The sequence below is a fragment of the Brachyistius frenatus genome, unplaced genomic scaffold (assembly GCF_029030835.1).
Source record: "Brachyistius frenatus isolate BFR_SWC_R1_liver_20210118 unplaced genomic scaffold, ASM2903083v1 Contig_345, whole genome shotgun sequence".
In the NCBI taxonomy this organism is placed as follows: Eukaryota; Metazoa; Chordata; class Actinopteri; family Embiotocidae; genus Brachyistius; species Brachyistius frenatus.
The window spans coordinates 169630-196710 of record NW_027210944.1 but is presented as its reverse complement, the minus strand read 5'-3'; the positions used below and the strand labels follow the sequence as shown (position 1 = coordinate 196710).

The window sequence follows — 27081 nt, the reverse complement described above, 5'->3', positions numbered from 1 at the left end:
ATCATTTGATGTCGCCAAACTAGTGGGAAGCTCCGGTCCAGTAGGACAGCGGCCGCACGCGGAACTATTTGTCTATCGGAAGGGGTGGGTGCTTTTTAAAAAAAAAAAAAAATAATAATAATAATAATAATTTTGTGGGTCCTGGAAGGAGAAAGAAGGAGGTGAGGGCGAAAGCAGAGCGGAGAGAAGAACAAGACCGTCCGAGTGCGAAGTGACAAAAGAAGTCCGGGCTCAGAATGAATAACAACAAAACCGAGAAGGAAACCGAGCCGAGCGAATTCACCAACCACGAAGAGGAGGTACGTATCCGCACCTGGTGCCCGTGCGTCGCTGACCCAAAAACGACTCCTTTAAATATCCAGAAAATTCACGCTAAACGTCGCGCTGCTTCTTGGTTGTTTTTTTGTTTTTTTTTTAGCCACCACAAAAAACAAAAACAAAAAAATCTGCGTTTTCTCTACGACTCGTTAAATATTCTTCTCGCTGTAGAAGCTGGACTGTTTTTTTTTTTTGCAGCATTTTGTGCTCCGTCATTTAGTTTTTACCTCATAAAAGTTTTCGTCAGTGAACCGTTCCCCCCCTCCTCCTCCTCCTCCTCCCCCCCCCTTACTAAATAGTTCACCTATCAACAATTTGCCTTCATTTTTAATTTTTTTAATTTTTATTTCTTTAAACATAAATTCACTTTTTTTTTTTTTCTTGTCCACCATTTCTTTTGCAGCACCTTACTGCGAGGGTTTTTGGAAAACAGAGAGAGAGGAGTGTGTGTGTGTGTGTGTGTGTGGGGGGGGGTCAAGTAAAGAACAAAGTAGGACCTGAGCTCTCTGATGAATCACTAACAAGTAGTTCCTGAATAGCTTTGATGTGAGAGCATCGCCGGTTACGGCTTACTGTACAATAACGGCAGACATCACGCAACACTAAAAAGCAAGTAGAGTAGTAAAGGGAATACTGAGCCAGGGCGAATTAGTTTTCACTGAAGCCGAGGGAGCAATTCAAGTTCAAACAACTGCTGCTGCAACATGTAGGCAATATCTCTTTTGTAATGCAGACCCACCGCATCAAAAAAACAAAACAAAAAAACAGTCGAGCACCAAGTCGCCTCCAACGCGGCTGTGATTTACTTCCAAACTTAACACACCGGGATGATATTTGTTTGTCCGAAATGTGTTTTTTTGTTGTTGTTTTTTTTGAATCCGTGTTAACTCGAAAATGTATTTCCTCTCGAAACATTGCCGGACAGCAGGCCCGGTTTCTTCCTCCTCCTCTCTTCTGTAAACATTGCTCAATCTGGTTATCTCCTCTATTTTGTTGTTGTTGTTGTTGTTGTTGTTGTTTACCGAGTTTGTAGCGACTCTCTCCGCACGGGGCGGTTTTCTTCGGCGCAGATTGACCTCCGTTCAAACGGCGGACGCGTCGCTTCGGAGCTCCACACGTCCGCGGCCGAGTGACGCGAGAATAGGTACATATATATACATATATATATATATATATATATATATATATATATCGGGTTATATCGGACATTTCTCTCGGAGCAATTGGGTCATAAGGGTCTGCGTGGTCTTTCGTCACTTTGTGACCGAACCGCCGAACACACCCAGCCCGATGCGAGACCGTATTTGGTCCACCGTTGAGGTTACTGCGGACGCGGGGGTGGTGGGGTGGGGGGGTTTCTGCGGCCCCCCCGCACCGACGAGGTCAAGAGTCAAAGAGCCCGACTTCTCAGAAGTGGAGAGTTGGAGTTTAAACACTTTACTGCGCTTCTCAGTGTCTGTGTTAACCCGGATGTGACTCCGCAGCTGCAGCTGATGATTATTGTTGCTACTGGGAAATCTATTATTAACTTCTTCTCGTTTTAATCTATTGGAGGAGCTCCAAGAGCTTTTAAGGAGACGTCTTCAGATATCTCGTTTTGCCCGACTGACGGCACAAAAGTCAATTAAAAGTCAAAAAGCAGCATTTATTCGCATTTGTGTGTTTTTGTTTTTGTTTAATAGAACGACTAAGTTGTTTTCTGTTCATCGATTTAATCGCAAAATTGGTTCAGCTCTGCATGGCTTAACAACTTTGCTTCAGCTGGATGATTTCAACTGAAGAGGGCAAAGCGCCACAAGAAAAATATACATTTGTACAACTCTCAGCTCGTGCAGTACCTCTTAAGATATCTCACCCAATTCGTTGATCCTTTTTTCAAATATAAGTCCCGAGTCATTTTCAAGCAGGAATGCCAGTATCGGCTCGCAAAAGTTTGGTCAAATTGAAGGATTTGCTGCTTTTTGTTTTGTTTTTATGTGACGCTGAATTGAAAAGTACTTAGAGTTTCATCCACGATGGAAAAAAAAAACAAAACCCACAATAATCGGCTGCAGCCCCCCGTTTTTGCGCCTCGCCGCGACACTTTTGAAATTCTGCGACGTCCCCCTGCGAGCCGGAGGGACGAGAGGGACGAGAGTTTGTCTGTGACGTTGTGTAAAAGGCAGACATTAGAGACGGGGGAGAGGAACGGCCGGAGGGATCTAATGGTTGTGCGAAATGTTTGGAAGCCGTCCAGACGGGCAGGGACTTTCAAATTTACTTGGGCGAATTAACGTAAGGTTAGACAGCAAGCACTTTATCTTTGGCGTAATGATTGTGTGTTGCACGCAGGGGAGCGGCGAGGTTTTTATGTTTATTTTTTATTTTAGGGCGGGGGGGGGGGGGGGCGAGGGAGGGGAGGGTTAAGGTGCGGATCGTCGCACGTAAGCACATAAACACGAGACGAAGAGTGATGCGAGTAATTTTGAGTACGGCCGAGCGTTTCATCCTCCTGGAGGAACGCCGCGGCGCAATTTGACATCGTTTTCCCGATTGAAATCTCTCATTTAGAGAAAAAAAAGCCTTCACGAGGTTCCTTTCGTCAACAACTTCAGTGCTCCGCGGCACCGAAGTCGCCGTGAACGATGACCTCACGGGGGCCAAAGTTGAACAGCCTCGCCGGTATGACTCTCGCAACGCTGAGCAACAGCAGCGGCACCTCCTCCCCACCTCCTCCCCACCTCCTCCCCCACTGCGCAGTACGCAACTCAATGGATCACTGATTCGCACCAGTAAAGCACCGTTGCTCGGCTTCTCGCGCCCGCGCTCAACCTCGCACGCTATCGTCAAGCGTGCGCCGGGGGCTCGACGGCGCTCGGTGTTTATCTTCCGCGGGCCAGCGCTCTCGCCAAACATGGTCGCGCCGCGGGCGAGGTATGCAGGTTTCTTAATCTCGCGGGCCGGTTTCTGATAAGCATTTCGTTATCAGGTGTTCTGGATGCTTTCACGTACCGCGAGCACTCAGCGGCCCGCCGACGCGGACGGAGGTGACGCGGCGTCGCCCCGGATAGGTTTCAGCCCGGGTTTCCAGACCTTCTACGGACACGGCGGCCTGCGGTGGATCTCGGATTACATCTCATTTTCTATAAACATCGTTTGAAGGCGGTCTCCGCAGAGAGGCGTGTGTGTTTTGTCCCGTGTTCACCGTGGAGATGGAGATGTGGCGACTGGCGTCGTGTCACTGCACCGAAGGAACAAACTCGGGGCACTGAGAGTCAAATCATACCCAACTTTTACTGACTTGTTTTGACACCAAAATTATAGGTTGAATTATTGATTAGTCAGTTTGCTGACTGACAGAAAATGAACCGATTTCAAACTCTCTATCAGTCTGAAGCGTGTGGTTTGATGGTTTTTTTTTTTCTTTTTATATAAGACTTTGAATAAAAAAAAAACCACCAACTTGATTACTGGAGTGATTTGACATTGACAAACTATTTTGAAGACATCACCATAGTTAGTTACAGCCCCCATTTTCATAATAAATTAATAATTTAAACCATTTATCAGGTAAAACTGTCGATTTTTGCCAAACGGCCGAACAACGGAGCGTCTGCGCCGCCATCGGCGTCTCCGCCGGGTGGGACGCTCCTTCGCTCGAAGTCGTAGTTCGCGGGGACAACCGAACCGTCCCTCCCGGGTGAAACGACGCAGCGCAGCCGCGGGAGTTTTGAACCTCGTCAGGCGTTTGTTGATTCTGGTTCTCCGCTGACCATAAACGTGTAAGCGGATCTTTACGAGCGCCCGAAGAGAAGACAGAATATCAGCCGGGCCGAGTTCAGCGAATGCGGCGTATCTCCCCGGGGTGGAATTGGATTGCGCTCGGCCTGCTTTGGGTGTCCACCAGGTCCTCTTCAAATAGCAGGTCATGTGGCCGGCGTGACCTTTTCCGTGAGGAGATGGAGGTGGGGAGCTGCACTGCTGGAGGAGCACGGTGGAAGCATGGGGAGGCCAAGCGCTGTGTGTGTGTGTGTGTGTGTGTGTGTGTGTGTGTGTGTGTGTGTGTACATGTGCATGTATCTATGAAAAGGGCACACGGGTATATTAACTCTCCGTGACATGAAACGTTACCAGAGGGGAGCGGAGAGAGGGTGAAGTGGCCGTGATCGGGCAACCAGGGAAAACACACACACACACACACACACACACACACACACACACACACACACACACACACACACACACACACACACACACACACACACACGGAGGATCTTATTGCTGAAGATTCACCGGAGATGAAGAGGCGCCCTCAAAACCGCACACAAACGCACGGCGAGATGCACGTTGATGTCGGCGGTAAAATACGTCTTTCCAGGCTCGAGCTAACAGTAAAAAAAAAAAAAAAAAAAAAGTACCCCGCTCCGTCTAGCCAGTCTGATAGGTTGGAGTATATTTATAAAAGCGCCAGGGGAATTGTCATCTTATCTTAGCCATTTGTCAGCTGCGCGACAAGAGGTATTTGAAAAGACAACAACAAGGCTTAGCGTCAGGAACGGCTGGCAAAGGAGTCTAAACTGATGTTGAGAAGAAAAGGAGAAAAAGTATTTATATATATAAACCATTAAAACTGACCAGGGGGGCAGGTGACTCTGATTTCCTTCAAAAGAAAGAAAGAAAAACAAAACCTTGGCTGTCAACTTGCGAGTTTGCTTTCTAATAAATAACGCTCTGCTTAACAGAAGGAAGTGTGAGCTTTCCTTTCCCGTACAAGCGCCAGCCATTTTGTGTTGCTTTGTCATCCTGTGTTTCTGTCACCTCCACTAAATATTGCTTACTCACGAGCTATAATTATCGACCTTACAGTGTACAGTGTCTCGTCTCCGTCTCTCTTTCCACCTGCCTTCACGCTCCTTTTATGTTCCGCACACTTTTCCTCGGTCTGTAATTCATCTCCTTTCTTCTCCCTGCACCTCCCCGTCCATCCTTTTCTGCTCCCTCTCTCCACTTTTATCTCCCTTCCCCTCCGTTTCCTTCCCTCCTTCCTTTCCTACTCCTCCTCCCCTCCCCTCCCTCTCTCTCTCTCTCTCTCTCTCTCTTTATCTTGTTCTCTGGCCATTTCCTCCCACTTTCCCTCCCTCCCTCCCTCCACCCGGGCACTGTTTATAATTTGCCTTTCTTCTTCTCCTCTTCTCTACGTTTCTCTTCTTTCTTTTCTTTTCTTTTTTTTTTTCCATCCCTCTTTCTTTCTCTCCCTCGCACCCAATTTAGTCCTGGTCGACAGACTCCTTATCCCTTATCGGGCCCATAGGTTGAAAGCATGACCCTGAGACCCCCCCCCCCTCCCCACCCGAGCACAAGGACCGTTTATGGTCATGGGAAGACCTTAAAGAGAGGAGCTGGCCAGGCAGAAACGGTAACGGGGAGAAACTCGTCTGTCTGTCTGTAGGACTGTGTGCCAACAGCCTTTTTGGCTGGCCGGCCAGAGTCGGCCATCCAAGGTCAACCCCTCTGAAGATTAGCTTGAAAAAGGACAAAGCCTGAAACTGGAAAAGTCTGTCAGTGGGCCGAGATGGATTAACTAATTGGGTCTGATTTCTTGCCATGTTGTCCATCGCTGGCTGCAAAGTTATACTTTACAATCAGAGGAAAAGTAGCTTTTTTCCCCCCTGTTAACTGGCTTTAAAGTAAAGTCAAGGCTGCATGTTTTGGGTGTAATATAATATGACTATCTTAGAGTGGAAATAAAGAATTTATGAGTTTAATTTGCAACCGCTTTTATAAATAATCAGGCTACTTTGCTCGTTGCGGCTTCGGAAATGTAACGATCTGATGCTGTTTCGTCACGTTTTTGCTCGGATAAAACGATCAATATGTCACTTCGGGCTAAAGATCATGAATCAGCCCGGTGATACTTTTATGGCACCAAATGAATTACTTTGACACTGTCGTTCGCTGAAAAATACATAGTCATTAGCTACTAAATTTCGATAACTACGCCTCATCCACACAAATTGTTTTCATTTTTTTTTAAAATCCTATTAGTTTTGCCACGTTTATGCAGCAGTAAACCTCTCCAGCGTCAGTGAGCTCCATTGGCTCTAATTAGGTGTCCCGCCCACGTAGATGAAATCACTCGTTTTCAACTTGCGCAAGTAAATCTTATATTATGGACAATTTGGGAGCGAGGTGTTCAGGGAACATCGGGGAAATTGTACAGCCTAACAGTAGCTTCCGTGTGAGGCGTTTAGGGGACATCTGTACAACCTTGTTTACCCTCTCCCCCTCTAAACCGCATGGAAACTGAAGATTTGTAGTTTCATTTTCATTTGCTTCAAACTGATTTTTTTTTTTTTTAAACTGGCATAGTAAAAAGCATTGTTGTAGGAAATTGCTAACAAAGTCCAGATATTGGTAATTAATCATGACTTTTGTCATAAGTCTCTGTTCCCCTACCTCCACTAAACCCAACAAAACTGCCTACTAATGCAGACTTGCAGTATTTGAAAAAAAAAAAGAGGCCTTATTTTCTCTGATATATTGAAGTAATTAACCTTTAAAGTGAGACAACGTGGCTGCGATGGAATACCAACCACTGTGGCCTTAAGTGACATTTACAGGATAATAAGCGACCAGGTATTTCCTACATTTTTAAGAATTAATTTCCGAAAACAACGAATTGATTAAAAGGTGATTCAAAACAGTCGTCATTAGCAGATAGAATTACAGGATCCCTTTAAGTGCCATCTCTTGACAAAGCAAAAAGAAACAGCTGTATCGCATAACAGAAACAACCCCATTAGCAGCAGGCACAGATTTCTTCATGGTGACGCAGAGGATGACTGAGTATCTGCTGCTGCTGCTGTTGTTGTTGTTTTTTTTTTTTCATTTCTCGTTCCCTCCCCACTTGCGCAAGACACTTTAACCCTCTGCCTACCCAACCACAAAAAACAAACAGTTCAAGGTGTCCACTCGGGCAGGCGGCAACAAAGGGAGCCCAGGAAAAAAAAAAAAAAGGCTGCAGCGGAGATTAGTTCGCATTAACGAGCACTTTGGAATTTTAAGTCCTGCTCATCGAGACTCGTCGGGTAACAATAAAAAAAAAAAAGGAAGAGAGCGAGACGGTATGAATGGTTTTTTGATGAAGTCGACGCTGACAGCCGCGCAGTCGAAGTGATGTGTAGCTGACAGCCTGTGAACGGGTCGTCCTTCGCTTCCACACGTCACCCAAATGACACCTTCAGGCCTATTTTTGCTGGGGTTAAAAAAAATTAAAAAAAAGTTTGATGAAAAGAAAAGAAGAAAAAAAGAGAGGACGTATTTGTGTTTTCGAGCACGGATCGTCCTTTTTTTCTGAGTTGGATTAAAAACACAGGGCGCCGTTATCGAGAGCAGGAAGAAAAGAGCTAGAGTAGGAAAAACAGAGGATCGGGCCCCGACTCGCCTCCTCGTCGAGGTCATTTGTTTGAAATGTCTTTTAAAGGTTAACCTGTTGGAACATTTACGGACCCTTACTGAGCTCTAATTGTTTAGCCAAAAGCACTTGAGGGCGAGACAGAGACAGAGACAGAGAGCGAGAGGGAGCGAGGGAGGAAAAACAAAGAAAGTCTCCTCTCAAGAGTTCACTCAGAGCGTTTGGAGTGTGCTCAGTCTCACAGGCGACCCTCCCCGACCTGCACCATAAACCCAGGCCTAACCTACGACCTCTGACCCCGAACGTGAAACTTGACCCGCTGAACCCGGGCGATCAGCGGACAAACGGAGTCCATCCATTTATGGTCGTTTGACACCTCGGGCCTGCGCTCTCTCACTCCTCACGTCCTCTTGACAGGGAGGACGGAGGGGGAGGGAGGGGGAGGGAGGGAGGGAGGGAGGGGCGGGGATGATGGAGAGCGATGTCAACATGGAGCAGCGATGAGTCCGCGTGAGTCAGTCAGACTGTTTTTAATAACCGACGCCAGAAAAGTCAACTTGCCGTTCGCCCACGTGGGCTCACGGGGTCGGCTTTGGTTTCGGCCCGGTTCACGGGGAACTTGAAAGCAGCTGGCGTGGACGCGCGCTGGACGATTTGATTTGATTTTCTCGTGCCGGGTCGTCGACGCACACGCGCTACCGTCGCCGTCCCCTCAAGGTCGCAGCCGCGTCCCGCCACATCTGGCCGGCGGGGACCTCCGTCCATTAAACTCGGCTGTCGGGGCACGCGGGGGGACGGGGGCGGGGGACGGAAACGCCCAGTAATCTCCTCGCGTCCCGCCAAGGTCGCCTTATTTTCAGCCGGGATTGGACGGTCAAAAAAAAAGCACTCGATTAAAATCGGAGCAAATATGCGAGGGAGTCGCGCAGCGTGGATTATAATGAGGCATCGCGGGCGATAGGTGTAACAAATTAAACAAAGTCCACGACGCAAGCTGAATAGAAATGACACATGAATAAGTGAGTGAAGGCGGACAAATTGTAATGTTCGATGGAGGGAATTTAAAATACGTTTGTACAAGTTTTGCATTGTTTTCCCGTCAGTTATGGTTCCAGCGATTCAACATTTGCTAATTAAGTCTTTGTTTGATTGTGTAACGGCCGTTCGGTGGAAGTTTGGTCTCTTGGGTCAGACGTAATCAAGCTTTTTCCCTCCACGTGATGTTTTATTATTACAGCCAGAAGGAAACATCATTATGTTTTGGATATTTTTAGCAACAGATGTTCAGTTTTAGTACAAAATGTACCATCCTTCATCATTTTAAAGGACAACTTTGGTTTATTACGACTTGGATTTGATTTTTTTTTTTTTTTTTTTTTTTTTCAAGGCCTTTCCTCATTGTTGTTACATTGGTCTCACTAACTTGATTGCTCGGGTCTCGGGACAAGGCAACATGAGCAAACAAGTCAGATAAGAAACACTAGCAGGCAGACAAACATTTGGCTTTCAGTTTCACCATTAAATGAAGGTGGTTTGGGAAACTGCTTGTTCCTGTTTGTGACCTGTTTGCTTGTCTGAATGATTGAGTTTCTTCCCCTGGAGGACTTTGGTTCAGTCATGTTTCCGTGTTGCCAGTAAAATTACGCAAGTTTGATTATTAAATTAGTCGACTGACAAAAATCAAGGCCATCTGTCTCCAGTTTCTCATTTCTCATATACAAAGAAAATATATTATACAGTACTGTGTGAAAGCTTTTAGCCACTAACAGTAAACTGACGATGTTTTCAACTGCACCACCGAGAACAGCTTTTACTCACCAGTTAACTTTAAAACATCAGCAGTTCTTCTCGGTGACAGTTTTTCATGCTGCCAGGTTGTTCCTGGCACCTCGGAGGGTTTGCCACAGTCCTGTGTATTTAGGCTTTGTCAGTGACTCCCGTCTCTTCACGTAATCCCGACCGACTCCGTGAAGATGAGATCAGACCACGTTATTTGCTGCAGGACTCGTTTCTCTTCCTTGTCGCTGGAGATTCGTGTGTTTAGGGTTCTGTGTTTTGCTGGAGAACGAGTTTGAGGCTGATCAGACGCCTCCATGACGGGTAAAAATAGAAACATCTGAAACTTCTCCAGACTGTTCAGATAATGTGACGAACTTGAGGGCGTCAGCGTGACATCTGGGAAGTTACGATGGGATGTGTTTTACTCTTTCCTGACATTTTACAGACTCAAACCTTTAAGCTTAACTGTACTGAAGATGAATTGAGGTTGAAAATAAGTCATATTTGCAGCCCTAGTTGCCTCCTCTCAAAATAAAATTAAAAAAAAAAAATGGCCAAACCCTTCAAAATACGATCAAAGCTGCAACAATATGATATCTTAACACCTCAATTGGGTTGTTGAGTATTGCTGACTCCTCACCCCTCCTCCTCCTCCTCCTCCTCCTCATCCACCACCCGTACGGTGGCACAAGAAAACCGGCAAGGTGTAACGATAGAGTATCAATAGGGTGATGACCTCATCCGCTGCTTGTGTAGTCAAGGATCTCTGATTAGAGGTGCACAGATCCCCTGGGACTCGCTGCAGAAGTGGCCTTAATAGGATCTGATGTTTTTGGCCCGGGGCTGCGCACTCTGCTGTGCCTCCGCTAAGGCGTTGCCAGGGAACTGCGCTGGTACGCCGGCTGTGAGGTACTCAGCTGGCTTGTGGTAGGTAGGGACTGCTGTTTTTGATTGAAGGCTGCCCGCCTGTATGATGGTGTGTGTGTGTGTGTGTGAGCACGCCATAAATGGTCAATGATTCAAAGGCTCGAACAGGGCCACTCAGCACTTTGGAAATGTCGGTCTGTGGCTCACGAGGAACCAATAAAACAAAGAAAACGGTGCCAGACGTTTTTTGTTTTTTTACAAATCTGCAGAATCTGCTCGACCCCCCCCCCCCCCCACCGGATCGACCTTCGATCCTAGTTTACAGCGTCGTGAAACTCTTGATGTCTCACTTCACCTGGTGTCAGCTCCCTTTACAACTTGGAGCCGGTCTCACAGACACACAAATGTAGACCCGTACCGTAATCAGCAGCAGATGCCTGCGCACGAGAGCTTGTTGACACATTTGCTTGTGAACGTACGTGTGCAAGTCAGGTCCACTCCGGACACGATCGTATATCACAACAGCTGACGTCAGGAAGTCTCAGGAATGAGGTCCGAGACGGCCAAGAATGTCCCATTGTTCCTCTTGAGTGTGCGGACGACTCGCTGTTGCGTGTGTGTGTGTGTGTGTTTGTCTGAACTTGTGAACCACGTCAAGCTCTCAAGAGTCGATTAGCCTCATGGCTGAAGATAGGAGTTAAATCAAAAATGGGATTTGAGATAACTTGGCAAGCCGGGCTCACGAGTTTCTTAATACGTGTGCCAGCTTTCTATTAAAGCTTCAAATCTAATGTTCAGCGTTGGCTTTTAGCCACACAGAGTAAAATTTCAAGTCTGCGGAGTGACATGTGCAGTAAATCTGTCATCCCGACGGCACCGTGCGAGTGCAGCGTCTACAGTCACATCGCATCCTTTTGCCGGCGATCTTTTTTTGCGGTCGTGTGCAGCTTCGGCAGGAGTTAAATTCACCGAAACTGACAGTGAAAACAGAACCGGCTCCTGATAACGCTTCGGTGTCTTTCTTGTGACTTCAATGTCTACATCTTAAGCGCCGTTGTTTTTTGTTTTTTTAACTCTCAGCTCTACTTCTATTTTGGCAGCACTTCTTATTAGTTTTATCAACAGCTGTCAGTGACTGCCCTCGCTGGTGTCTGATTGATACCATCCTGTTCTGACTCTTTGTTCCCGTGCAGCTCCATATAAGGAGCCCCTCAATGGAGTTTATTTAAGCGGGCCTGTCAGAGACGGAGCGTAGCTGCGGCCCTGCGGGGTTCAACTCGGCTCGGATAAGATAAGATAAGATAAGATAAGATAAGAGCGGAGGTGAGAAAGTCGGCGAGGTGAGATTCTGCTGGCAGGATGGGCAGCTCCGTGCTCGCCAGCTATCGCTCCCCCAGTTGCTAAGCTCCTTTGTTTGTGTGTTGCTCTGCCTTTGGCTTCAGCGGTGCATATCAGGTTACATGTGGGAATGAGATGTAGTGTTAGTTCAGCAGTTCCTTTGCCCCCCTCCCTCCCTCCCATCCCATCCCATCCCATCCCATCCTACCCCACCCGAGTTGTGAATCCACCATCTAATGAATGTGGGAGCTTCAAATCTACTCTGCGTAATTGCATACCGACGGTTTTATTTCTAAAATTCGGCCTCGGATAGAATCAGATCACTAAATAAATAATTATATTACGCTGTCAAAGAATTGACGTTGTCTTGTTGGGTGGAGTTTGTTGGGAAGTGAGGTGAGATGCTGCAGTCTATTGTTCGATTTTGACGTCTCCCCTGTTTGGTGGAGCGATTATTTTCCTGTACCGAGCCAACTTGAATGAAAACTCCAGGTAGAAGGTGTGATCAGTGCCTCTTTAGGTAATACAGTCGTCTGAATGCACCTATTATTTCATGTCTGACCAAGTTATCTTAGTATTTTATCAGAAAAGGGAGGATTTTTTTGTTTTGTTTGTTGTTGTTGTTTGTTTTGGGAGCTTAAGAGAAGATAAATGCAAACACATAGCCATGGTGTTAATAGAAAACACATGTTGGAGTTAGAAATACCTGCGTTAACAGCTCTTTCTTTGGCTACAGTTACATGTAACGGGGTAGGATTTCCCTGTTTCCCCAGATCTGCATTCATGGTTTGCGACGGGACGTCTCGGCACCGGCACATTTCCCAAATGTTGGCACCGGTGCTAATGGGTGTGCATACTGCGCAGCGCTGCTGTTCACACCAGCCTTTTTAGACACGGCAGCCATGTTGACAATTGAATAACTCGCCAAGTTAGTGTGCAAATAAAAATAAGAGCGGTGACAGCCTCACGTTGACGGCTTCGGCCAATTTGCTGAAACGGTGTCCGTGCCCTCCGCAGTGGGTTGAAAATAAACTGTCTGCCACTTTCTGCTGTTATCAGTTTCCTAAAGGAACAGGAGCAGAAGTTGGAGGAGGTATTGCTATTCATTTTGTTGCTGAAAGCTGGATTTATATATATATATATATAGTTTATTTCATCACTTGTAGGAAAAAAGGCTGCACCATGTTTTTAATGCTAAACTAATCTAACTGACAGCTCGTTGTAACTTCTTCATATTTATGGGTGGTATTCATTTTCTTGTGTCGCCTCCTCTATGCATGTAAATCAAAAGCATTTACATTGTAGTGTACGTTAAGTTTTAGTCTGTCCTGCAGTACATTCTCCTCAAAGCAATATTTCAAGTTTATCAGCACAATCAGGTGAGTTCAGCCCTCCCACCTGCAGCTGTTTACTTTGCACGCTGACGTCACCTACCTGGTTTTCACCTCCTCATTTTTCCATCGCTCAAATTTTGACATTGAGGGAGTCGATGCACTTTATGTCCTCAAAGCGGAAGTGAAGTTAGATTTCAATAAAAGATTAAAAAAAAAAAAAACACTCAGCAAAAGGTGTAATATATTTATAAATAAACATAAACACGCAGGTCATCAGCGCCCATAAAAACACGACAACTTAACTCATGAAAGCACTTTTGGAGTCGCTGTTCCTGTACATTGCTCCCTCTGCGCTTTTACGTCTTCTCCGACTCCGTATGGGCAACGGTAATCACGTTTCCCTTCGGCCCCTCGTTGCTAACATATACATCATAATTCCCCAGCAATGCCGGCTCAAGTTTCGAGTTGAAAAGTTCAAATGTAAAACAGAGGCTAAAGCTGCAAAGGGAGGATTGCCATAAAACGCGGCGGGTTGTAGATTACACAGGAGAAGACAATACGCTTACTGTAGACGTGTGTGTGTGTGTGTGTGTGTGTGTGTGTGTGTGTGTGTGTGTGTGTGTGTGTGTGTGTGTGTGTGTGTTTGCCCAACTGAAAGACATCTCTATCTGTGTTTGAAAAGTCTATCTTTAAGTGTAAAGCCAACGCTGGCAACTATTTAACTCGTGTTCATTGTCCTTTTCCTCATAACCTCATCTGTTACCTTCAGATAGGGAGTGCAGCTATTTATAACCGGTGGAGGTTAATGAAAAATACATGATCTCTCTCTTGTCTTCCTCAGGTCCGAACACTATTTGTCAGCGGACTACCGTTGGATATTAAACCGCGGGAGCTCTATCTCCTCTTCAGACCATTTAAGGTATGTTTGTATGTTTTAAATGGATGGGCCGCGGCTATTCTTAGCAGCTTTCTTTTCCAGCAGTCAATGGGACCTCCATTAATGGTGATGAAACAAACGGCAATGGAAACTCTCCCGCGAGGTTCAAGTGTCTCGTGTTCCTAAAGCCGAGGTTCAGTCACGTCTTGATCCACGGGAAGATCACGCTGGTGTGTGTGTGTGTGTGTGTCGTGGAAAAATGGCTCGATGCCTGCCATACAAAAACAAAGCTACTTGCTTCACCTCAGAAACTCCACTTTATCACAAGCACCGAGAGTCCCCGAGTTAAGTTCAGGTGACTGCATGAAGACGCTGCGAGCTGTTTGGACCGGCGCCCGAGAATAATGCACCTTAATGGTGCAGCAGCAGCAGCAGCAGCAGCGCTTGTTTAAGTGAAAAATGGGACATTTGCTGTGCATCTAATCCCTCACTTAGACAACGCTCATGGTATGTTCTGGTAAATGGTTTATATCAGGAGCGTTGAAAGCAGCACATCTTCATTGTTCAGCTAAGACACAACAATCCAGTGCATGTGGTCTTCATAAGAGCTCCTTGACCCATGAAACACCCCGGCTCAGTTAGCCCTGCCACGCATTAAATACACAACCGGTAGGCAATAACCTGGGTTTGAAATAATTCGTTTTGCTCACTATAATTCCTTTAAATATCATATTTTCTTGTGGACGCGCGATTGTCTCGGCTTTATTTTTGCACATATCTGACATTGTTTTCTGTGTTTCAGGGCTACGAGGGCTCCTTGATAAAACTCACCTCCAAGCAGGTATGCTGAATGACGCACCGTTTTCACACAAAGAAACTGTTGAATGAAGCCAGTCAGACTCTCATCGCGCCGTTACTCTCTGCATTACGCAACCTCGCGCTCACCGCCACCTTTACATTTTCTGTGTCTTCCCTGATCTCATTTTTTTTTTTATTTGTCCCCCCCCCCCTCCTCCTCTTTGCTTGTTGAGTAAGAAGGATCAGACCCTCCCCTCCTCCTCCTCCCCCCCTCCCCCTCCGCCCCCCTCTCTGTCAGGAAGTACCATTTAATAGGATGACAAAAAAAAAAAAAAAGAAGAAGAAGAGGTTTACAAGGAGGGGGGATGAGGGGGAGGGGGGAGGGGAAAAGTGTTGCACCAACTTGCCTTTGGCAGTCGGATACCGTGCTTGTAGTCGCAGACAGTCGACTCTGGTGGGATGTGCGTGGATGGGAAGAAGAAGAAGAGAGACGAAGTGGGGGTAAAGCATGTTTCCGAGGTGTCAAAGCGAGCGTTTTGACAAGAGCAGTACTGATGGTGGAGGGTTTTTTTTAGCCTCCAGGGTATGCGGGACTGAAAATGAGCTCAGCTGGCAGGTGTCCACATCCAGAGTTAAGCAATTTAGCTTCATGTCGGCGTACTTATTACCACATTACCCTTGTTTCCCGTAAAGACATGACATGCTCATTAGAGGGGTTTAGGGCGATTTAGATCCGATGTGCTGAGTATAATACCTTTTTAAAACTCGGAACAAAGGAAGCCCTTTTGTTTTTTCTTTCTTTGCCGTAGAACAAGTCCTGTTGTAGTTTTTCCTTTTTTTTATTTCACTCTGCTTGCATGCTGTCTGAAGCATTCAAAAGGTATTTAACAACCGTACCAATGCACTTTTAAAAAAAATATATATTTAGGTCCAGTTTAGCGTTGTTGTTTACCAGCTTTTTCTTTAACTACATACCTCGTTGTGTTTTGTTTTGTAGTTAAGATAGTTTTGTTGCCAGTTATTTTCTTAATCAGCTCAATGTTTAGTCAATAAAATGTGAGAACACTTTAAAACCCCCGAGAATGTGAAATCCGCTCGCTGGAGAAGCCAGAAACTGACAGTATTGTTGTGATTCGCTGTATGTTTAGTTTTAAATTGGACTTTACTTAACCTGCTTGAAGTGCTTCACATGTTATGAACTAGAAAAACGCGGTCCGTGCCGGTTTGGTTTGTCTGAATGGGTCAGACGTCGCGTCCACTCCCCCCCCATAATTACCATCGTTAAAACGTGAGTAATGTTCAGTCAGGTGTCCCGGCGTTCCTCGGGGAGTTTGTTTTGACTCTCCTCCCGACCGATGGCGACGACAGCGGCGATGCGAATCAATCGATCTCCCTTCCAGTCCGAGAACTCGCAGCCATCTCCATATATAGCAACAGCCAGATCTCAGACCCTTTTTCTATTTATATTCCTGCTACGCTTCCTCCTTCCTGACGTCTTCACTTAGCCCTTCTCTCTTTCTTCTTCTTCTTCTTTTTTTTTTTCTTCTTTTCCTGTGTGTGTTTCTTCTTTTCTCTCCCCCTCCTCTCCCTCCTCTTCCTCCTCCTCCTCCTCCTCCTCCTCCTCTTCTCACTCTTACTTATTCCAAAATTCCCATAACCCTCGACTGCTTTTCCAGATCACACGCAGCAGTGTGACCCCATGGGAGCAACATGTTTAGAGATTTTTCTGCTCGCCCCCGCCTTCTTTCTCCCAACATCCCCATCCACACGCAAAATACTCCGACTAAAAAAAAAAAGAAATGTGTATTCTTTGCTCGTTTCTGCAGTCACTTGGAAATCTGACAGCCGCACCTGCATCCTTGTACTTTATTTTTTTTAATTTATTTTTTTATTTTCACCTTTACTATTGCGGGCAGCGGCTCCGAAGTGATGTCACCGGAATATAAAGCGAGCGGCAGCGAAGTAGATGTGAGCGAGAATATATCGCGCCGACAGGCCTGATTGAGGAGGTCTTAAAAACTTCTTTCCACCTCTCGCCTCACTTTTCTTTCATTCTCACCTTTGACCTCCAAATTCCCTCCTGTTTGTTTTCGTTTTTCTCTCCTCTCTCATCTTCTCTCCTTTTTCAGCTTCTCTCCGCCTTTCTCTCTCTCACACACACACACACACACACACACACACACACACACACACACACACACACACACACACACACACACACACACACACACACACACACACACACACACACACTCAAACATACATGCACTTTTCTCCCTCTCACATTGCCCATATTTGGGCAAAGGGGAGCCGAATGGATGAACTCTTTTTGTACAATGTAAGCGTCCAGCCTCCCCCCCCTCCCTCTCTCTCTCTCTCTCGCCATGGTTTTATAAACAGGGCAAGGAAAAGAGAGAGAGAGACAGAGCGGGGTGGGGTGGAGGGGTGGGCTTGATAAGAAATAATAAAAAAATATATATATATAAAAAAAGAACAACATGTCTTTGTCACTCAGACAGAAATGCCGACTCAGTTTTCTGCCTTAAACCATGTTTCTTTTCTTTTGTTCTGTCTCCTTGTCTCCCCAGCCAGTGGGGTTTGTCAGCTTTGACAGTCGATCAGAGGCGGAGGCTGCTAAGAATGCCTTGAACGTAAGTGTCATGCCCTCTCCAGCACCAGCTCAGCGCTCGTAGATCTTGTCATGCCCCTCGGATTCGCATCTTTTCTTCCTCTCAGCGCAGATGTACGCGATACCGGGCGGAAATAATAAAACGTAAAAAAAAAAAAAAGGCTCCCGCATTTTCTATCACGCGCGGAAAAGACAGAAAGAGGTGGCGAAGGCAATCGTATCGTGGCTCTAAATACATCCGAGTGTTTCTGTTTTGAGTAAATAAAGCTTCTTTTTTTTTTTTCTTGAAGCTTCATCAGAGATCCTGCAAGGTCAGGAAGAAATTAGCGCTTCTTCCACATATAAATAGGAGATATTGATCTAGGGTTTAATTTTAATCTCACTTTTTTCAGATTGTAGCTCAGTAGAAAAGCCTTGATGAGGCAGATTCAAATACACAACAAAGCCCATCCTCACAGGGTTTTATTCAGCCCTCTTGAAACAAAGTATAGATACACGGTAATGAACGCCAGCTCTCGCACACCTTTATTTTCCCACTGTTTTTTATTTATTTTATTTTCCCTCTACTCTAGATGTGCACCACCACTTCTGCTGCTTCTTAAGTTTTTGTTGATCTCTGTCACGGGGGGGGGGGGGAAAGCTCACTTTTATCACCCTGCTAAAGTTGGACTGTGACAACACGAGCAAGAGTCTGTCAATTTTTCAGATGTGGAGATATTGGTGCGCATCAAAGGCGGCGAGAGCAGGGAGTCGAAGAAAGGATAAAAAAATTATCATCTTATTATGAACCAACAACAGTGAGTCTGTTTCCATAGAATCACTCAGTGGGGCTGAGAACTGAGGAGTTGCTCTTGTTTTTCAGGGAAAAAAAAGCTACATCCCGGGGGTCATATGGAGATAAACCAGATTTTGCAAACATCTATCTGCATATTGAAATATGGGAAAGACAGAGGAAACTGGGGGGGAGAAAGGGGGATTTGTTTCCCATCATAGTGTAAGATTTCCTCCAAACTATTCTAAAAGATCACTTGAGTCTCTCGCCGACACCGTTCTAACAATTAATGTGGAGGATGCTCAAAAAGAAAAAAAAACCACATTTCAAGGTGGATACTCGACGCAGTTCAAACAGAGGTGTGCTCCGGCCTCATTATATCCACGTTCCTTATTATACCTCCGCAGCCTCTGCTGGCAGAAGCCGCGAGTGCACTGAGCCAAGGCAATCCTAGTTAATTCCCCCCCCCCCCCTCCTCGCAGCTCAGCTTCGCCTGCAGGGACGAGCCGAGAACCCAGAACTTTTTATGATCTGACCTTCGTTCCTTTCCCGTGTCTTTTACAGACAATCGAATGAGGTTAATTCAGAGTGTGTCTGGAGTCGCTGGTAAAAAAAAACAAAAAACCATCCCCGTTGCTTCCAAGGAAAGTAAACAAATATCAGGGGTGAAGAAGACCTTTGTTTATGTCACTTTCTGTAGATTTCCTCAGGCGAAAGTAATAGTGAGGAAAACTGATCTGGACGACCGCAGGTGTGGAGTTATTTGATGTAGATGTGAGAGAATTATTATTACTTTTTTGTATTTGACTTGTTGTGAGCAGCGGCGTGTCAGAGGGCTTTTAGTTGTGGCATCTCAAGAATTCAGCAGCTTTTTCTTGAAGAGGTGATGCTCGTCGCGCGTCAGGGCGAACGGGGGGGTGGGGGGGATTCGATGTCGCGATGTTAAATTACAGTTACATATCTTGAGTCGGGGTGCCCGGCGGAGGTGCTCGTGGGGCTCGGCTGTTTAAAAAAAAAAAAAAAAGACTTCGCGCCAGGTTTGTGTCATCGGGTAGTGATTTAGGACTCGCGTGCGCGCCGAGCTGGAATAACGCCGCAATCCACGGCGGGCCGTTTACGACGGGGCTTCCCAGTCTGCGCAGATGAAAACGTCTTCACGCCGCCGAGATTTTCGGCCCTAAATTCAATCGTGGGATTACAAGTAATTGAAAAGTATAGAAAGCGACAATTCCAGATAACAGTCGGCTCCCGCCGGACGTCTAAACCAGCGCGAGTGGAAGACGCGCACGACATCTCGCTCCGCTGTGGTCTAAATTAGTCTGCTTCATCACCACTTCAAGGCACGAGACAGCAAGTCTTTCAGTTGATCTCTATTATTTATAACATCACCACTTCACTCGGGAGCAAAATTATTTATTTTGTCGGCCTGTTTCAGGCGCGCTCGCCAAAAACCAAAATGATCCCCGGTCCAGTGTTTTTACATCGTTCCTAAGTCTTCACGTGGTCGACCTTAATCGCTCTCAACGCCGGCGTCTCCCGAGGTGCCGACTTTCAGCAACCGTCTATGAAAAGAAAGGACATCTAAGAACTCTATAAAACAGCTCGCCCGCGTCCATGTTTTGACAGGGACCATCGTGTGAGGGGAAAATATGTTGAGTACCAAAATTGATCGGCTTGTAAAAAAAAAAAAAAACAACAACAACAAGGGAAAAGTGGAAACTTTAAACGCTCAGGGTTCAAAAGTGCATCAATATGAACCATTTCTCTCTGGAAGCCGGTTGGTTTCTTCCCAGAAGAAACAAGTCCTCCATTATTAATGCAAGTTACAGTCTTAAGTTGCAATCGATGCCATTTGAAAATATTTTTCAACTTCCTGGCAGCTTCCACAAAATATCTTGTTTGTGACCATTTCTGCAGATAAATGCGACTGCCAGGAATTTTCATTTTGACCTCTTCAAGGCCTGTGGAAACTACTGCTTTAATCATAGCCATAAAAGATAAGAAAATATGTAGCTGTTCTATGAAAATTATAAGTCTGTTTGCCTCCTGTAAAAACTTCAGGACAGGATTTATATTCAGACTCTCATCAGGCATTTGGTCACAAATGATCCAATCATTTTATTTATGACTCTGATCTACCAACAGATGATGAAACCTAATTTTTTTTTTTTTTAAATCCACAGTTTAACTTTGGGATCCAGTTTTTTAAGAATTCTGCAACAATGGATTTTTTTTTTTTTCTTATTTTCAAGAACATGATGTTTTTACTGAGCTACAACTCTGATTAGTGACTTTTTTTTTTTATTATTTCTCAATTTCAATTTAAGATAAGGTTCATGGTTACATTTATTTTAGAATTTGATTCCATTGCGCAACTGAAATATGCGATATTTACCTTTTTCGAGCTCCGTCCAACTAAACGATCTCTATCGGTACATTTCCACCGCTCTGACTGCTGGTGGATAAAACGCTTCCCAGGAAGCCTCATTTCTTGCTAACAGATCTTTCCTGTTTGATCTCAGGGGGTCCGTTTTGATCCAGAGATTCCCCAAACTCTGAGGCTGGAGTTCGCCAAGGCCAACACCAAGATGGCCAAAAACAAGCTGGTTGGCACGCCCAACCCCCTCCCCTCCCAGCAGAGCCCCGGGCCCCAGTTCATCAGCAGGGACCCATGTGAGTACTCCCGGCCGTGCGTCCGCCCGTCCCAGAGCTCCTCTCCTGGTTTTTTTTTGTTTTGTTTTGTTTTTTTTACCTCGTCTGTCTCTGCTGCTTGCTTCCGTTCAGGCTGGACTGGCCTGGACAGCTGTTTCCTTTTAGAGGCGTTTTTTGTTGTTGTTGTGCTTCTGTTGTGACTGCACGTGGAAAATGGAGACGTTTTACTTTTATGTTTTATCCCTCACCGAAACATTTTCAAATGCGGTTTCTTCTTCGTGACGCGTTGCCGAAATCAAATCCTGTCCGGAAACTGGACAAAGAGCTTGTTTGAAGCAAGATGCTGATACCGAGCTCTCCCCCTGTCGGATTAATGATTCATCAACAGTGCATGTTCACAGTTAACCGCTGCTCTGATAATTTGGACTCGAGGCCTCTTAAGTACCAGGCGTGTTTGGAATTTGCTAATGCAGCTGTGTACCTTTTTCTCCGTTTAGTTAAATATTTTTCTGAGGGGTTAAGGATTTTTGCAAGAATCAGCTATTGATAGTTAAACATAGGCCAGCTGTGGTACTACATTCTTCCCGAATGACCAAGCTGCTCTTATCTTAGATTTTTTTTTGTGTTTTTTTTTGGAGTGTGTACTTGAGGCCCCAGAGGGAAATGGAAGGAAACGTGAAATGAAACCGTGACGTGATCTCCAGGAGAGACGGATCGCTGTCATTTCCTGATAAGCGACGTTTAAAATCAGCCGTTTTCCTGATCCGTCGCTGTGATAAACAGTCACCGGGAGAGAAACGCTCCTTCCAACCCCGGGGCCGTCTGGTGGTTCGCCAAAGAAATGTTTTCTGAGTCTGCATTTCTTTTTAAACGTCCACTCGCTCTGCGTTACGCCGTCTCCTCACTCGTGCACTCTGCTCTTTAGTGCGATTATTATTTTTTTTTTTCTTTTTAGATTTTTCTCGGTCACTTTGCGCCCGACTTTGTCGGTAAATCATCGTGCCCGAGATGGTTTCCTCTCATTTCCCCTTGAAGTGATGTGATTACGAGAGTGTAAGTGACCTCTCTTAGCGACTGTTGCTACGCCCGTGGAGATTTCCGCTCTCGCGCGGCACGCGTGTAAATTACGGCGATAAAAGGTGTCTTGATTTTACCGCTGAAAATCGCAGCGCTTTGCGAAACAACCGGTGCTTGATTTTCAGACTGAGGTGCGCTGAATGGAGGCCGGTCATTTTCCAGCTGACGACATCCGGCTGTGCTGGCTGGAAATAACAGCTGTTACAGTTGTCGCCGCTCAGGTTGGAGTAGAAGCGCTCGACGCTTCAGGTTAGAACAACGATGCGTCGCTAAAGCTGCGAGGTTTGAGCTTCGAGTAGGATTTGTTTGTATTTTTATGGCATTTGCGTCAAATGTAAGGCGGTAAGATATTGTTGGCTTGTGCTGCTGGAGTGTAAACCTCCTTTAAAAGCAAGTAAAACAAAAAAAAAGCATTACAGGCGCTGTTGTATTTTTGGCTTTTGAAAAGGCTGCAAAAAAAAAAAAAAAAAAATCCCTCGCCCTCTTCGTGGTCTATTTGTTTTCTACAGCTAACAGTCTGCTTACAGACCTGCTGTGTCTAGTTACAGAACAAAGTTTGGACAAATTGTTTGCGGGTGTTTGTTTTTAAGCGAGTTGTTTTTTTTTTTTTTTTTTTTAAAGAAATGAAACGAGAGGAAGCGACTTCAGACGGTTAAATCTCCCCTCCGCCACCTCCACCTCCACCTCCACCCTGTCTCTCTAGCCACCCACCCCATCCACTAGCCACTCTCCTCACTCCACTCCTCCTCTTCTTCTTTCCACAGATGAGCTCACAGTGCCTGCTCTATATCCCAGCAGCCCAGACGTGTGGGCGTCTTACCCGCTGTACCCGGCGGAGCTGTCGCCGGCGCTTCCACCCGCTTTCACCTACCCCTCCTCGCTCCACGCTCAGGTAACCTGCACACCCGCCTCCTGTCCCCCCCCCCCACACCCTCTCTCCCTCCCACCGCCTCCCCCACCGCCACCACCGCCACCACCACCGCCACCGCCACCACCCCACCACCTATCCCCGAGCTGAAATCCCTCTCTGCTCCATCCCACAGACGCACCTCACACCAGCCAGTCACTGTATGATTTTGCAGATTACAGAAGTACTAATTGGCTGTGAAGCATAAACTAAATAGCGAGTGGTTAAACTTGTTTGGAAGTCATGGAGGTGAATCTATTTTCGGGGAATTTTTGTGATTTTGTATTTTTTTTTTTTTCTTACGCGCAGGCAAACGCATGGAGAATTTTCTGTCTCTACATATGTCAAGTTATGTTTGGTGGTTGTTCTGTGATATCAATGTGAACACGTTGCAGCTCCCACAAAAACATCTAAACACATCTGTTCCTGCGCTGACGTGTTGTTTTTTTTCTTAAACCTTTTCTTAAGCAAACATTTTAACCGTCATTTCATAGCATATCTCTAAAATACTCGTCAGTCATGTTCACCTGCTCTGTTCACCAAAGCAGGTATCTGATACAATTGAATTTTTACATTGATAGTAAAGTTAATGAGTTTATAAATATTTAATTTACAGTCCATCCTTTGCAGACGTGTGAGGCATCTTTACTCTTCTCTTGAGACGAGCAGCTACCGGATCCCATCAACTTCCAGGAAGTAAACTAAACTAATCCAAACGTTCGCTCTTAAACTGCAGGACGAGACATAAAAAACATATTTATGGACTTTCGCTTTTGAGAGCTCACAGTTGTACAATTTACTTATTGAAACAGATTCCTTTAAAAAAAATAACTCTACTACAAGTTATTTGCTGAATTTCTAGTGAATGCTTATTGTGAACAATCCTTTTATTTTTGAATTTTTTTTTTTTTTAAATTTAGACAAAAAATGTCATAATTCCCCACAAACTGAAATATCCTTTGAAGTGTGGAGGGATCGTGCTTTGATCTCGAAAACCTGATTACAAATGAGTCATTAACATTCCTCAGATTGAGGCTTGTTTGCGAGCTCAAGTGAACACACCCAGTTCATGACATATTATTACAAAGTAAAAAATTAAATATTAAGAAAAGAGATCATCACAGAACATAGTTTTTGGTAATTGATTAAAAAAAAAAAAAAAAAAAAAACCTGTTTGTTGTTTTTTTGTCTATACAGCTGTGAACTCCAGCTGTTTGAAATATTTGCATCATCATTTTACCATCATCTGCCTCATTAATTTAAACTCCTCTTTTTCAACCAACCATTATCCAGTTTATCGAGGTCTTCTAATCTGCGCAGCTCCACTGTGAGTTCACATGAGAGTTCATTATTGATCTTCTGAAATTGTTCTCATGAAGTCTTTTTGATGCAGGCTGACTCTCATGCAATCTCGGTATTCGACATACTCTTTCTGAAGGTCTGTTGATTATTTTTTTTTGAAAGCTCGCTTTGATCCCTCAGCCTAAAATACTGCAGAATTTTAAGCACAAAATGTTTCAGCTCCCCCCCACCCCCCCGAGTCCCCTAACGTGGTTTATTTCTGCGAAAGAGTAGTATCGAGTATATTTCCGCATATAATAAAGATACTAAAGTTATAAAGGTAGAAAGACCCTCTAGCAAAGACACTAGCTGAAGCTCAGATGATGTCAGAATTTGAAATGAGTGCAGGTTGAATCTGCCGCGCCGGCATTTTTTTTTTTTTTTTTTTTTTTACCCATTTGCATCAGATGTGTGTGCACACACTGACAAGGAGAATCTGGCTTTGAGATTTCAGTCAGGGGTTGTGATTAACGTCGGCAATTCAGACTCTGACCTCGAGCAGATGCTGATGTGAGGCATACGAATGTGTACATGAACAGGTCTTACGACACACACACACACGCACACGCACACACACGCACACGCACACACACGACTAAATGATCAAATCTATTTTATGTTCACGCCAGCTCACCTTTCCGGCTGCCGGGTTAATCAGCCGATGTCATTTTTTTTTCTTCAGTGAGAGTAGACCGATGTTTTTGCTTTGCGAGTTAATGTCAGCAGTTTTTGCAAAGTAAAAATAAGTCCCGTGACATCTGGTGAACTTAAAGCAACATTGCCAACCAAGTAATGCATCGATGTCTGTTGGCATCTCGCGTAAAGATGAATAAAGTGTCTTGGCTGTTTGAGTTAAATGAGACAAATGATGTGAACGTCGACGATATGGCCCTAAAGTTACATCAATGATAGTTGTGGTTATTTCTGTGATGAAGACATTCTCGACAATATAACAAAATACTGATTAATTTATCGTTATTAAGATTTTCCTGATATTATCGTGAACGACAGAGCGGGGGGGGGGGGGGGGGCGCTCTTTACGCGGAGCTAAGCTAACCTGCCGCTTCATATTTCCTGTGCAGGTATGCAATCCTCTCATCTCACACTCAGCAACATAAGCAGAGTCCTCCAAAATTTAAAAAGAAAAAAAAAATTGCAAAACGTCTTCCTTGAAACTTTCCATAATGAGTAAAAAAAAATTTAAAAAAATAAAATCCTAACATTTAGTCTGACCGACTTGGCGTTGTTCTCACGTGTGACCATGTGTGTTTAGATTCGTTGGCTCCCGCCTGCAGATGGAACTCCTCAGGGATGGAAGTCCAGGCAGTTCTGCTGAAGTATGTGTGAGTAACCGCACACACACACACACACACACACACACACACACACACACACACACACACACACACACACACACACAAACACACACACCTCACCCTGTCCCGCTGTGTCGAAGAAGTGTACGTCCCGCCGTGGCATGAAACTACTTCAGTAAATGTTATGACACTTTGCCTAAACAGCCGCAGAGATATTCCTAAACATACGTCGGGAATATCACGGGCAGTTACACCGAGTCGGCGGCCTCGTCTTCAACCTCGCGGAGAGCAGAGAGCGTCATGGCCCGTCAGAAGTAAATGCGGGGGAAAGTGCAGGACGGCGGGTCGAAACCAGGAGCCACTCCTCACCCATCATCATAAGAGATGAAAGGTGCAATCTAAAGGGGGGGGGCGAACACCATTATTTCCTCCCGCTCCGGGTCACATGGTACGGCGGGCCGACTTTTCCCATTGACGTTACGGTTGATCTCGGGCATCAAGAGCGGCGAGTCAAACAGAATATACAACGAGAGCCAACGCTGACGTTTCAGTAAAGCAGACCGACGGCAAAATTTGACTAAAATGTGAAAACCGGCTGCTTTGACGGGTAACGTTCAGAACGTCGCTCCGTACAAGTACTGTGCTCCAGCACAGTTTTGGAGACGGTCGAGTGTTTCTGCTGCTTTTTGATACCAAATGAAATGTTCTCAGAGTCGGTCATGTTTTGTGGCCACCTGACCTTTAATATCTCACTCTTTAGATGCTAATAGTTAAATTTTTTTTAAAAAATCATCCTTTCGCACTGAAACGGTTCTTCAGTAACATCACACAGTGCTGGGTACCTTTTTTTTTTTTAACGGAGGATCAGAGGAAATTATTGGCTCCAGTATGCCTGATATTTATTGTTCTTGTATGCGAGGTTTATTATTGCGCGCACGCTGCAGCTTTGCCATAATAAACACTGAATATTGGTCTCTAATATCGTTGGTACCAAACAGGAGATATTAAGACGTGTTTGTCATTTTGTCAAACCCCGGCAGGATGAAATACATTTTTTCATTTCAAACCTCTTTTTTTTTTTTGCATTTCCGCCTCTGACAAAGTACACGGCGGAGAATCGTAAACAGGACGCGATCCAAAAGGTCGTAAATGTGGAATATGCACCGTGAACGGCCGAAGTAACCGGGTGCTGCCCGGAAGGGCCGTTCTCATGAACCTTTATTACAACAAAATAAAAATAAAAGATCAGCGGCGGCTTTATTTTGAATAAATTACGGATGAATTCATTTCGGCGGAGCCGCAGACTGAACACGGAGCAGTTGGCTTCTAATAAGTGCTTTGATAAGTACACGAGTCAGCTGTAACCACGCATGAGCTGCGCTGCACGTGTGCTCCACTCAGACAAACCGAACGCTGTTGTGCTTGCAGAAAAACAAAACCACAAAGCACAACAAATCCCCTGCTAGTCTGTGTAGCTGTGTTGGCCGACTCTCTCTCTGTGTGTGTGTGTGTGTGTGTGTGTGTGTGTGTGTGTGTGTGTGTGTGTGTGTGTGTGTGTGTGTGTGTGTGTGTGTGTGTGTGTGTGTGTGTGTGTGTGTGTGTGTGTGTGTGCGTGCGTGTCCGTCCACGCGGCGCCAGTCACACTGTCACCAGTAACCTCCCTCCCAATGTCTCGGGACAGGA

At 45.3% G+C, this 27081-nt stretch overlaps 1 protein-coding gene across 8 annotated transcripts in view; it reads left to right on the top strand.

Moving 5' to 3' along the window:
* The first annotated feature begins 208 nt into the window (after positions 1-208).
* The window catches only part of LOC138636025 (RNA-binding protein with multiple splicing-like), a 35800-nt gene continuing 8927 nt past the window's right edge, over positions 209-27081 (top strand). For 2 of the 8 annotated variants that reach the window (XM_069723813.1, XM_069723812.1), the window contains exons 1-8: positions 209-299; positions 13871-13948; positions 14709-14747; positions 17293-17355; positions 20628-20778; positions 22599-22726; positions 23358-23437; positions 25356-25425. In XM_069723813.1, the coding sequence (XP_069579914.1) occupies positions 237-299; positions 13871-13948; positions 14709-14747; positions 17293-17355; positions 20628-20778; positions 22599-22726; positions 23358-23437; positions 25356-25425 (672 nt within the window). In that variant the 5' untranslated portion in view covers positions 209-236. Of the gene's footprint in view, positions 300-13870; positions 13949-14708; positions 14748-17292; positions 17356-20627; positions 20779-22598; positions 22727-23357; positions 23438-25355; positions 25676-27081 lie in introns of those variants that run through there. The other 6 variants (XM_069723814.1, XM_069723811.1, XM_069723816.1 and 3 more) reach the window with 6 other exon arrangements.